At 42.0% G+C, this 14,025-nt stretch overlaps 1 protein-coding gene across 1 annotated transcript in view; it reads right to left on the bottom strand.

Moving 5' to 3' along the window:
* FDXR (ferredoxin reductase) overlaps positions 1–14,025 on the bottom strand; it is a 55,537-nt gene that overhangs the window by 16,545 nt on the left and 24,967 nt on the right. The window contains exons 3-8 of the mRNA XM_058170721.1: positions 12,674–12,769; positions 11,570–11,692; positions 7,124–7,237; positions 6,173–6,274; positions 4,610–4,717; positions 3,058–3,142 (exon numbers count right to left, since the gene is read on the bottom strand). Of these exons, the coding sequence (XP_058026704.1) occupies positions 3,058–3,142; positions 4,610–4,717; positions 6,173–6,274; positions 7,124–7,237; positions 11,570–11,692; positions 12,674–12,769 (628 nt within the window). The remainder of the gene's footprint in view (positions 1–3,057; positions 3,143–4,609; positions 4,718–6,172; positions 6,275–7,123; positions 7,238–11,569; positions 11,693–12,673; positions 12,770–14,025) is intronic.

Here is a 14,025-nt window from a genome sequence, read left to right as displayed (position 1 = left end):
AAAATTATGAATTTGCACATCATGATAAAATATGCACTAAAGATAGAAAAATGAGTGGAAGTGTTTTAAGACAAACAAATGCTAGTAGAAAGGGAGGGCTAATGTGTGGTATGTTGTGAGGAATGAACATTTGTGGAAAGGATCAAAAATGGCCACATATATGAGCTCATTCCTTCCTATTTTGCAATAGGAAAGAGTTGGGGACATCAGGACAAGTATGAAAATTAATGGAATCCACTAGGAAGTAATTATTTAAGAAGACAAATGCATTGCTGAATGATGTATTCAGAATACAAAAGTGAGTAGTCACCATGAATGAAGTCCACTGAGGTTGTGTGGTGAAAAAAAAAATCCCAGATTATCCACTCTTGGTCAAACCCATGTAAACTGACAATTCATCACCAGTGGAAAATGTAACCATTGAGTCCACAAAAAGATTCTTTCTTGGATTATTACATGTAAAGCAAAGAGAAGAAGCCTGGCTTTTGAAATTAGAAATTAAGAGAAACAAATTAGCACAAACTGTACTGATGTAAGAAGAAAGGCAATTTAGGACAGCTCAGTCCTGAAACAGAAATGTAAGCATAGAATTTACCTAACTCTCTTGAAAAAAAAAAAAAACATTCCACTTATATATTGTTCTAATTTACATTGTACCTTATATTGTACCATTGTACTTGCACCTTTTGTCACATACTTTTCTGCTTTTTTTTCCTCTGACCCTCAACATCCACCCACCCCAATTTGCAGAAAACATGCTCTTTCTGGAGAAACCTCAGACAGGGAATGGTCCCAGCTCTCTCCCAAGGTTACAAAGCACACTGCATATTCCAAACACTGTAATTCAACCAGGCAACACAGGTGGCAGTTTATTATTATTACAAAGAGATGTTCTGGTTGAAAATGAGGAAAAACTAGGAGATACATCTGGCTCACTAAAAACACAGGACACTAAACCATTTCAAAAAATGGCTGCTGTACAAATTTGTCTCTTCATAACAATTCACATGGAATCTTCAATATTCCCAGAGAATGACAAAATGAGCTTTTGTCTGGCATCAATCATTACACCTAATGACTAAAACATAATTGCTTTCATTTGGCCTGGATCATTTTGGCCAAAGGATATTTTATAAAATATCCAACTTATTCAAGGCCTTGGCTGCTGAACTAACTCAAAACATTAGTAAATTCCCATCTGAATAACACATCTGAGGTTCCTGCTGGCTTGTTCAAGCACAGAAATGGGTGAGGAGAAAATCAAAACCACACTAGGGTAGAAAACCTTTACTCTCCAATGTTGTCCCAACAATACACCTACCCTGTTTCCCTAAAAATAAGACCTATCCAGAAAATAAGCCCTAGAATGTCTTTACACGTGTGCCTAATATAAGCCCTCCCCGCAAAATAAGCCCTACTTGAGACCCTGAGCAGCCAGCCACCTGCCCATTCTGTCTGGTTATTTGTGAGGCTGTGGCCGTGAGGCAGGGGGTAGAGCTGGCCCATGGGCCCTGCACCAGCTTACCTCAGTGACCCCACAGCCAAGCTATTCACACCCTGACACCTGCCTCATGATGGCAGCACCAGCAGCCATGTGCAGCAGGAACGATGGCCGCAAGCCCACACTTCTTTCTTTCGGCCGCAATGGAGCAGCAGGCGAGCGGCACACAAGTGCCGCAGCTGCGAAGCGAGGCAGGTGTCAAGGCATATATGGCCTGGAGTGGAGTACCAGTGCCGCAGCTGCGAGGTGAGGCAAGTGTCGGGGCATAGATGGCCTGTCTGTGGAGCCCTGAGGTAAGCTAGTGCAGGGTGCATGGTGCTGTTCCATCAACCCCCCACCTCGCCTCATGGCTGCAGCACTGGCACATTGTTCAGCCTCTTGCTCCATTGTGGCTGCAAGCAAGCAGAAGAAGTGGGCCAGCAGCCATGCAGGGTCCTGCTGAATGGGGTTGCTGGAGCCACTACTGTGAGGCTAGGCAATAGTCAGGGCCTGGCTGGCCTGGCTGTGGGGGCCCTGAGGTAAGCTGGTACGGGGCACGTGCAGCAACTCCATCCCTCTGCCTCATGGTAGCCAACTCCATGATAAATGGTTGGTGGAGAAGGATTCTGGGATTTATGGCTCAGCAACATCTGGAAGCCTATTGATCCCTACCATAATTCACTTAATCCAAATCCAAATTGCTTGATTTAGAACCTAGCTTCTCTTTATGTCTTCACAGTATTTGGGATATTTGCTATAGCTCCGGGGTGCTATAGCTCTGGGGTGACAAATGTAGGCCCAAATACACTGTATAAGAGGAGATTACTTTGAGGAGATTGCCAGACAATTTCACTCTTCCCCCAGACTGATGTATGGAGATATCTCTATCTTAAACAGATTTTATTCCCCACTCCATTTAATTTTAAGCAAAGAAGGTTTTCTTCCCATGCAAATCTATGGATTGAATTTCCAGTCACTTAGACAAGAGGAAGCATGTCCTTCCTTCTATCTGTCTCCTTGAGCATTTCCACATCTGAAAGTGCTTATATGCCCTGCTTGCTTTTCTTCCTGAAAATCTTTCTCTCCTCCTCACTGGCTATTCTTTAAACCCCTGTGATATGTCAGAGTAGAAGTACAAAGTAGAACATGCATGTACCCACAACAGATACCCCTGCATGTGGCGATCCCTTCTGTACCTTCCCTGACCTGGTAGCAGCCTCACACAGTGCTATGGTGGCAGCCTGCACACCCTCCTTCACCCAGCACCTCCCTAAGATTTGAAACTTCCTGCCAGCTTTCCCACTGACTTTGCTTGTAGGAAATCAGCAGGAAGTTGTGAGGAGGTCCTCACTTAATGACCCACAATTCTCAATTAACAAGAACAACAAAGCCTGTTGAGACTGCTATCACTAAATGATGCAGGCATGTGATGTTACACTTTACAGTTGCATTGCTTAGTGATGAAAATTCCAGTTCCAATTACAGTTGTTAAACAAAGACTGAAGATTTAGCTGACATCAGATATTCATCTGCTAGTTTGTGCTGGTTTCATCAACAGGTATTTAACTGATCCTCACCTTTAATGGCATCCCCAAGATCTCTGAAATCTGCAGGATCCAGGAAAGGTCTAACGCTGGGTAGGTTGATCATTTCCCGCAGTTCCTGAAGGTTTCAGAGACAGAAACACAAGGCAAAAGTGTAGGTGATGCAGGAAGGCTGACATTGAAACACAGAGAAGGTGATAGGTTTAGTTTTCCAAAACCAGCCAAACCTGGCTAGATAATGTCACCGGGCAGGTATAATTCAGAGTAAAAGAAAAATCTCCTGAGTATTATAGCATGCCTGGATCTAAAGCTTTCCTAATTCTAATGAATGAAGGTGAGAATCCTTGTCCCAGATTGGATCCTGCAACATTATTGTTGAAATTACACCCAAACTGAATCCTGAAGCAACAGCCAACAACTTAAAGCCGGCCATCAACACCCCAATCAACAACTAAAAAGCCACACACAACGAGGCACCATATAAATATCACAGAGAGAATAGCCCAAAGCATACACTCTGCTAGAGAGAAGTTCTCCGAGGAGGGGTTCCAGCATGAGTCCAAAAGCTCAGAAGACTAAACCTCTGGTCCCGGTGATCGATCCAGATTGTTTCCTAACTCTGCTTAACCCTTGCATCTACAGCCAGAACATTTAAAAGCAAATTAAGATGATGCTCATAATAGGCATCCATCATATGATTTCAATCAGGTGAGCTGATGCACAGGTGCCATGAACAATCCTGAGAACAGTCACTCCTACCACATCAACCAAGGTGAGGTGAACCTTGGGCATCCTTTCCTCTTTCAGAACCATGAATCAGATTCATTAGACTCAGAGCAGTACATTCACTTCCTGCTTGAGCATCCAATATGATGGGGCTACTTCAATTTCCAAACCGTAGTCAGTGACTAATCTTAACAGGGACCACGATGTGGATGCTTCTTTTGTCCCGTGACTAGTATGCTACACTTGGTCTCTCCAAAGTGAGAGGAAACAGAACCAAAAAGTGTAGCTTTAGGCAGGGAGATGGGTGGAATGCAAATTTAATAAATAGTTTTTTTAAAAAAATAATTAAGTGAAAATAATTAATAGTCATATCTTGTAGAGGGTATAGGGAAGGACTTTGAGCAAACAGGAGGAAGAGCTGTTATCAGTGCAACAGTCAGATAAGAGGGTCTTGAGCTCAGCAAGAAAGTAAGGTGAACATCCTCTTCTTAGTGCACACAAAGATAAAGTGGGGGGGGGGGAGGGAAGCACATTCAGACTTGCAGAATTCTGTCACTATAGCCATTACAGTAAATGTGGGTCTGATCTGTATCTATTTCTTAGTTTGGTCTATCTTGCTAGGCTGACGTACATGCATACGCTTATCCCCTAAGTATTTCACAATGTTTATATTGTCAGTTACAGTCAGCAGCAGTTTTACAGAGGGCTTCAGGGTGACAGTTTGGAGTTGGGTGGGTTTTCAGTGGCCCCCTTCTTACACATTTCTGTCTTAATGTGAACTTGTCTTTGTAGAACAAGACCTGTTACTGAAGATCAAGACCTGTTACTGAACTACCCTTCCTCCTTTTTTTTCTTTTACCTTTATGGTGAAAGCCACCTGGAGGGGACCCCTTCTGCCAATAAGATACACCCGTCTGATTTTACTGCTGGCCAAGGCTGAGAAGGACTCTTCAGTGATGTCAGTTTTCTAGAAGGAGGGAGGGAGGAACATGGATTAGGGCAGGCAGCATGGAACGAGCAGCCATCTGCTCAAATGAATTGCACTGAACGCAAAGACCTTCTCTCAGGTTAATGCCATAGTAATGGAACAGTTTGGTACGACAGCATGCATCATTTTCGGGCAATTTTTCACAATGCTGCATCTGTTGACAACACATCAACACTGTGATGGAAAGGGAAAGTGGTGAAAAGGAGAGAACAGGAAGGTGGGGGGGGGGAGGCAACACTGATGTGAATTAGTTATTAATGTGAGAAAAAAGACATTAACGCAGGCAAATAACAGCAACTTGAACACTTGATGCATTTATTACCAATATTTTAATCTCATTTTCCTGCTTTAAAATGAATTCAAGCAGCTAGCAACGTACTCAGAGCAGACTTAAAACCAACATTTTTAAGTCTCAGTAAAGAGATAACATCTAAAATTTCCAGGCAATCACTTTCATGTATTTTCCACCTCCAAAGCCTAAAAGAAAGCGGCCTAAGGTCTGGGGAAGAAACAGACAAAAGGTGGAGGATCAATCTGGCCTTTGGTTTGCAGTTTTGTCCCCTTCTACTTGAAGGTAGGGACATGGTGGCTCAGTTGGCTAAGATGCTGAGCTTGTCAATCAAAAAGGTCGGCAGTTCAGCGGTTCAAAATCCCAGTGCCGCGTAACGGGGTGAGCTCCCGTTACTTGTCCCAGCTTCTGCCAACCTAGCAGTTCGAAAGCACGTAAAAAATGCAAGTAGAAAAAATAGGAACCACCCTTGGTGGGAAGGTAACAGCGTTCTGTGCGCCTTTGGTGTTGAGTCATGCCGGCCACATGATCACGGAGACGTCTTCGGACAGCGCTGGCTCTTCGGCTTTGAAACGGAGATAAGCACCGCCCCCTAGAGTCGGGAACGACTAGCACGTATGTGTGAGGGGAACCTTCACCGTCACCTTTACCTGAAGTATAAGAAACTTGGGAGTTCAGGGTGGCATTTCCTAGAGCTAAAAACTGTTCATTGCTCCCAAGAATTCTAGCATCAGAGGGAGAAAGAGAAGCAAAATTTGCTCCACCGCCTTAAGACAAAAGAGAGGGAAGGCGAGGAAAAGCAGGGAAAGAGGAGAGAGTCATGCCCTTAAAGAAAGGAAGGCAGCAGAATATGAAGCAAACTGGAAGTCTTCTCCTGAAGGGATTTGGAAGAATGATTCACATGCAGCAACCCTACTCCTACAGGAGGAGAGGCAAGAGGTACTCCTCCCCCCTCCAATAAAACAGGCAAGTGTTCACCTGAAATGCAAGACTCCAGGATGGCTGCAGTCAGGTAGGTCTTTGAATCAGGGATCCTGTCCATAACCTTCATCACCTGAAAGGTTATTTTCTGGCAGGTCGATAGCAAACTTCATTGTTTGGCTCCTCACCATCATCCAACACTCTAGGACTCGTTCACAACTTACCCGAAGAATTTCAAGAGGCGATAGGAGAATCCGTGCAATGTCCAGCGCCACATTCCCATGACCTAGGATGACTGCTGTCTCACTGTTCAAGTCTGGCTTCAGCTAGAACAACAAAGAGACGTTTCACAGTAAGCCTTCAACTCATGCCTCCCCAGGAATTCTAAAGGGCCTGATTGGCCTCAGCACCATAACACACTGCAAGAAGAAGGGAAACAGCCAGAAAATCAGTGGCTCATTCCAGTTTTTCATCCAAGGCAGTCAGCACCAGAATTTTTTCCTTATAATTTCAGCTTGAGATGCTGAAAGCTCTTTCATATCCTTTAAGATGCACCATGCTACAGATTCTATCCAATCACACAGAACACACGGAAAAACATTTCTATTTTCAAAAGACGTATTGCAGGGAAATAGTATTGTAAGACAAGGAAAAGTTACCAGAACAAGGCTATTTTCCCTTCATATTTATCACTTCTTCCTATGGAAAAGTATGTGGGATGTGCTGTTTAATAAGGAAATACCCCTTCCCAGTCATTTCTGAGTTTATCATGTCAATACTATTTATTTGAGGAGCACTGAAGGGCCAAAACTGCTCAGCAGCTTCCATTATTTTTACAATGACAACTATTCACGAATGAAATTGCTTGGCAAAAGTGGAGGGAACTTAATCACGTCCATTGCAAAGGCTGCTGTGCCCATGTTCCACACCTGAGGGCAAACACTCCTACAAGCATCTTTGTTTTTCTTTTTTCTCAAGCTCCAGAGCTTCTCTTCTAGCCTTTTGATGGCAGACAAAAGAGAAGATATGCAAACAGGTTCACAGTCGTAAACCATTCTGGTCATAATTTGGTATCTACTGTACGTGTTCTTTTCCAACTGCAGGTCTCTCCCCTGGATGCTTGAGCAGGTGGCAACTTTCGAGAGGTGGAAGAGGGACGACACTAAAATCCTTACATTTCTGTTCTCCGGCAAGCCATTGTACCATCCTACAAAAGTTCTCGCTGTGTAGACGCCTTCAAGGTCCTCCCCAGGAATTCCAAGCGTCCGATTGTCCTCAGCGCCATAACACTGCAAGAAGAATGGAAATAAGCTTTACAGCAGGGGTCTCCAACCATGGCAACATTAAGCCTGGAGGACTTCAATTCCCAGAATTCCCCAGCCAGCTTTTCTGGCTGGGGAATTCTGGGAGTTGAAGTCCTCCAGGCTTAAATTTGCCAAGGTTGAAGACCCCTGCTTTACAGCATGCAAATTAGTGGCTCGAATACATATTATACGACCTATTTTCTAAGACAGCCTTTCACACATATACACACCCCAATGAATACATAACTGGCACAATAAAGGTCAGGTATGGTTTCTAGAAAGAGTGCAGAGACTCTAGAAAGAGTGCAGAGAAGAGCAACAAAGATGATTAGGGGACTGGAGGCTAAAACATATGAAGAACGGTTGCAGGAACTCGGTATGTCTAGTTTAATGAAAAGAAGGACTAGGGGAGACATGATAGCAGTGTTCCAATATCTCAGGGGCTGCCACAAAGAGGGAGTCAAACTATTCTCCAAAGCACCTGAGGGTAGAACGAGAAGCAATGGGTGGAAACTAATCAAGGAGAGATGCAACTTAGAACTAAGGAGAAATTTCCTGACAATTAGAACAATCAATAAGTGGAACAACTTGCCTGCAGAAATTGTGAATGCTCCAACACTGGAAATTTTTAAGAAAATGTTGGATAGCCATTTGTCTGAAATGGTGTAGGGTTTCCTGCCTGGGCAGGGGGGTGGACTAGAAGACCTCCAGGGTCCGTTCCAACTCTTATGTTATGTTATGTTATGTTATGTTATGTTATGTTATGTTATGTTATGTTATGTTATGTTATGTTATGTTATGTTATGTTATGTTATGTTATGTTATGTTATGTTATGTTATGTTATGTTATGTTATGTTATAGTTGAACATCCCCATGAGTGTTGCTGGAGCACTGAAGCCATTTATTATGTCCCTCAATTCAAGGTCAGTGTGCTGATTGCAAAACTCTTACGAGATTTTTATATGTCACCATTATATTGGTTGTGTATTACAGATACTGCTCTCTCAAGCAAATGGGTAGAGGCGTTACAGTACTGTTCACTATTCTTGGCTTTTTAACTGACAGGGCTGAGCCAAGATGTTATAAGATAATGAACTGGATGATTTTTGGAGGAGTTCAGGAGGGAGGCCTCTGTACCTAAGGAATCAGAGTGGGGAGCAATTAGGCCTGTCTCTTTGGCAATAGCAAAGGTGGGAAAGCATAAGGCAAGGTTTGAGGGGCTTTTTGGGAAGGGAGGTACAATAAAGGCAACAGCAACAAAGGTAGACATTGGGCTCATTCATGCTATTAAGAACTTGCTGCTCTTACATCCTACATCTTTTTTTTGATATATATTTTTTATTTTGTAAACAAACAAACATACAATACATAATCAATCATTCAGTGTATCATCTAGGTATTTCTTCTGGTCTTCTTCTTCCTCCTATCTTCATCATTTCTTGATTTTTCCCCACTCCTTTATTATAACATTCTCCCCATAATTCATATATTATATCATTTTCTTATTTACTATTAATACATTTATCTATATCTCTTCTCTAACCAATTATAAAATTGTTTCCATACCTTACAACATTCCGACTCCTCTCTCTCTTTAATTATCAAAGTCAATCTATTCATTTCTGCGCAATCTAATATTTTCCTAATTACTTCCTCTTCCGAAGGGACTTTTCCTGCTTTCCATCTTTGCGCAAATACTATCCTTGCTGCAGTTATTACATGTATAATCAAATATATCTTTTCTTTACTAATTTTCTCTAGTAGGATACTCAGTAGGAACATCTCAGGTTTTAACTCTATATGTCGTTCAAGAATTTCTTCTAACCATGTTTTAATTTTAATCCAATAGTTCCTCGCTTCTGGGCATGTCCACTACATATGGTAATAAGATCCTGGAATCTGTTGCCATTTCCAGCATTTAGCTGATTTATCTTTAAACGTTTTAGCCAATTTTTCAGGTGGCAATTACATCCTACATCTTGATTTTTTTTTCCCCGGAGAGGAACAAGCCACACTGATTTGCAGCTACGGGATGCAGAAACTCCATCGTCTTTTGCAGTTGGCTGTCCTTCTGGAAATTGTGCTTTAACTCTCCTGATGCAGGTCAAAGTCCTGGCATCTATATAAGCATTTTCCCTTTCCTTTTTACTTGTATAATCATTTAATTGCTCATTTTCCATCACAAGGGACTCTGGATGCACTATGTAAGATCTAGATGAAATACAGAGATAGATTTTTTCCCCAAAAAACCTTACGCCTTTAAAATGGCAAGTTATTAGAACATGCTATGGGGATTGTGCCAGAGATTTCATTTTCATATTGCGAAACTGTGTCTATCTCACTAAACCTCCAGAGGAGGTCCTTTGCAACACATGGGAGCAAGGACATACCTGTCTTTGAATTATTAAAGCAGCCACATCTTTTGTTTCACAAGGCTGCTCCGAGAGTCATCTCCACCTGCCTCTGCACAGAATGTACATGCGCAGCCGCTTGGGTCACACGCAAGGGAAAACTGCTTGCATAAGCCTCTGTGCCAATTGTTAGGTCTGCCTCAGTATAATGTATAACTTCAGTAACTGTAGTTTGTTTATCGAGACTTGTATCTTTATGTCATGTCACAAGGATTTGTTCAACAAGCTTTGACTGAAACAAAATGCGGTCCATTGCTGCATTCATACCTCATGCTAAGCCCTGATGAGATTGGGTTGTTGCACAGAGAAATGTATGAATCCCTCTATTAGGATTAAGCAACATATGTGAACATATCTCTTATGATTTGGTGAAGAAACATTAGTGAAAAAATTACATTTAGGTAAGATTTGTGAGCTCAGCCAAAAATTCAATGGCAAAGAAACTCTTAAGCCTAAATCAAATTAAACACATCAAAGCTTAGCAGGGTATGTGAACCAGGCTTAGTGAGTTCGTTTGTCTATTTCAGCTATATCCAAACATCAGGATTCAAGGCAGAGCTGTGAAGAACTCAGTCCCACATCTGATGGGATGATGGTCCAGGATTTGTGCAATGCTGGTCTATGTATTTATTTAACAACATTGCTAACCTGGCCTAATCCTAATGGATGGCAGAAAAGAAAAAAAATATCCCATAAGCAAAGTAAAACAAGCTAAACCTAATATGACTGTTTTCTTATACTGTCTATGATAGTGGCCCCAATATCTGGACAGAAATATATTCCAGCCGTTCCTGGAATATAGGTAGTCCTCAATTTACGATCAAAATTGAGCCCAACATTTCCACTACTATGGAAGACAGTTGTTAAGTGAGTTATGCTCCGTTTTACGACCTTTCTGCCACAGTTGTTAAATGAATCACTGCAGTTGTTAAGTTAGTAATGTGGCTGCTGATTGAATATGTCTTCCTCATTGACAGACGGTCGCAAAAGGTGACATGACTCCGGAACATTGTAACTATCATAAATACATGTCAGCTGCTAAGCATCCGAATTTTGATCAGGTGACCATGGGGATGCTGCAAGGATTATAAGTGTGAAAAACAGTCATAAGTCACCTTTTTTTAGTACCGTTGTAACTTTGAACAGTCATTAACCGAATGGTTGTAAGTCAAGGACTACTCTATAATTAAAAAAAAACACAGTATGCTCTGATGCAGGGGTGAAATGCTCCCAGTTCGGACCGGATTGCCCAATCTGGTAGCGATGGCGGCAGGTGGTTCGGAGAACTGGTAGCAAAAATCCCTCCCCCTCCATGCCCAGCTCAGCCATGCGATCATCAGAGGTTTTTTTTTTAACTTTTAAAAGCATTTTTTCTTTGGCTGAAAAAATGCTTTTAAAACTAAAAAAAAGCCTCTGATGATCAGGCAACTCAGCTGGGATCTTCAGAGGCCTTTAAAAGCATTTTTTCTACAACCTCTTCCGTCGAAGAGGTTGTAAAAGAATGCTTTTAAAAGGCTCCTCTGATGATCCCAGCTGAGTTGTCTGATCGTCAGAGGCTTTTTTTTCTTTTAAAGGCAAAAAAAAATGCTTTTAAAAGAAAAGAAAAGCCTCTGACGATCAGGCAACCCAGCTGGGATCGTCAGGGGAGCCTTTTAAAAGCGTTTTTTTACAACCTCTTCAGCCGAAGAGGTTGTAGAAAAAATGCTTTTAAAAGTTAAAAAAAAAAGTTGGCCACGCCCACCCAGTCACATTACCCACCACCATCAAGCCACACCCACAGAACCAGTAGTAACGAATTTTACATTTCACCACTGCTCTGACGTATCACTCCTGACGTACCTTCATGTCCTCACAAATACTATTCCTTCTCTTGAGGCCATTAAAACCACCAACAAGAACACTTACCAAGACCACCGCGTGATAAGCCTTCTGTAGCTCCTCCACAGTGACATCCTTCCCCACAGTCACATTCCCAGAAAAAGAGCAGCGGTCAGAATGGGCTGTCTGGGTAAATGTGTTGATCACATTCTGGGGAGAGAGGTCAAGAGAGGTTCCGCTGAAAGCCATCACCATGCCCCCAGTGGCTAAGCGCCCAGGCAGGAGGCTACAGCAAGGGAATGAGGCCAGGCCTGATGATTTTGCAGCATCTCAAGCAGCAGTTCACTCTGCGGTTCAGGCTGGCGCCAGGCCAGTCAGCTCCATTAAAATAGCACATTTTTCTTCCAGATACAGGCACAGGAAGAAGGTAATATGGCCTATTGCCAGTGGTGGACATTCCAGTTGTACACAAGGTCATAACTAGCTTACGGGAGAACACAGCGCATTATCATCAGGTTTACCTGGACAAACTCAAGTGATCTTTATTACTGGTCCATTCCATCTGGCAAAAGCAAGACATCACACATTTAAAAAAAAACAAAAAACACCCTCAGAATGCCATGAAATATTAGGGCTGTGCTAAACGTTCAAGAGAGGTACTTTGCGAAAAGTGTTAAATAAAATAAAAGTTTTGCTTTTCAGACTGTTAAAGCAGCTGTGTCTTTTGGAAGACTCTTTTGGCATCTTCCAAAATTGTTTCCTGTGGTCGGTATAAGCTTCGGTTGAGGCCACCAATGAAGCAAAGGGGCTGTAGGCACACAAGCATATACTGTATTGTACTGAGAGAAAAGAGGAAGCAGCTGCACAAAGTGTGCAAAAGGCTACTTTCACAATTCAGAGGGGTGTTTTTTTTTTATAGTACTGTGCATCATAAAACACCTCTTCCAAATGCTTTGCCCAGCCCTATTGCATATTTCCAAATCTTGCTTAAATAGTATGTTGTTATCACTCACAAAATATCTCATATTTTCTAAGTGTTCTTTGCAGATCAAAAGGCAAGATAAAAAGTGAATGAAAAGAAGGTGGTGAAGAGAAGAAGAAAGGGAATAATTTCAGGGGCTCCTCCCCTGCCTCCACCTTAGTAGATCCCTTTTGTGAACTGCTAATATGGAAAAGAAAGTTAGTACCAACCTTGACTTCTGGGTGATCAGGAGCCACTCCAAAACGAACCAAGCCAAACGGAACTGGCAACTTCTCATAAATATCCACCTGAGTCTGTTTGTGATGCTGGAGAAGACATCCCAAGTCATTAATGCATTTAAGGAAAAATAAAAAGAGTGTGTTGAATTTAACTCTTTAATTTAATTTAAACCCACGTTTAAATCTAACTCTCCAAGTTTCAAACAACTGAAAAGGGAATGTAGGACTATCATTTTGCCACAGTTGCATATATTCACAAATAGACTGGAAGGTTTCTCTATAATCATTTCTACACAGCAGATTCTCCACAATTTTAGCATTCACAGAACCTCACACCATCATTGAATTTGATGTCGTATCAAAGCAGAAACTTCTGTTGGAAATCAATATTATTGCTTTACACTTAACATTTTCCTGAATGTTATGCTATTTTACCATCAGCTTTTCTGCTGAAACCAAAAAATATTTCTTACATTAAAAGACAAAGAGAAATTGTCCCAGGCATACAGATTCTAGATTTCTTGATTCAGCTTTTAGAAAACTGCCACATACAACTAACTGATGTAAGATTTGCCGCTGCTTTCCCTTCACCTGGCTCTCTCTCTAGTTTTAAAAAATACACAGAAAATTCGCATAAATATATTTCAAATAAATGAATAAAAAGCGTTCATGCACATATCTTATATTCATCAATAAATCTGTAGCAGCCAATTGCAAAGCAACAGAGCCCCCAAGAAGATGCAGAGTGTCAAAGGAGTAACTGTTGAACTTCCTGCTAGTGGCTAGCACTTGTTTATTTAGCATATGGCACACAATGTCAGGGAAATCTACACATGCTAGACACAATGCAGTCCTGACAGTCTAGATTGCTCATTTATTCTGTTTGGCGCTTACAAGCCTAACCTTGGTGCACTGTGAGGGGTGAAGTAGCTTTACACCAATTAACTAGTGGCACTCAGGTTGCTGTCTCTTCCAGGCTTCTCCATCAATCTTCCCTCACCTTGCCTTGTGTTGCGGTGCCTTGTATCTTGCTAGGACCCGTCCAGGTTTCCGCTCTCCACATACTCAAATATAGTTAGGTTTTTCCCCACCAAAAGTGGTACCCATTTATCTATTAGCAATATTGCATGCTTTCGAACTGCTAGGTGGCACGAGCTAGGGATCAAACAACAGGAGCTCACTCTATCTCATGGAGCCGAGTTCAAACTGCTGGAGTGCAGATCATTTCTGCTTAGCAGTTTCAGCGTCATTAAGCCGGGAGATCACCTCAAGTTTTAACCAAAATATGGACCAAAGTTCTGCTGCGAACTCTGCATTGGCAACAGGAAGGGCATCCGGCCAGT

This window comes from Ahaetulla prasina, chromosome 2, assembly GCF_028640845.1.
Source record: "Ahaetulla prasina isolate Xishuangbanna chromosome 2, ASM2864084v1, whole genome shotgun sequence".
In the NCBI taxonomy this organism is placed as follows: Eukaryota; Metazoa; Chordata; class Lepidosauria; order Squamata; family Colubridae; genus Ahaetulla; species Ahaetulla prasina.
Note: the sequence above shows the minus strand (reverse complement) of the source record. Positions and strands in the feature narration are given on the sequence as shown.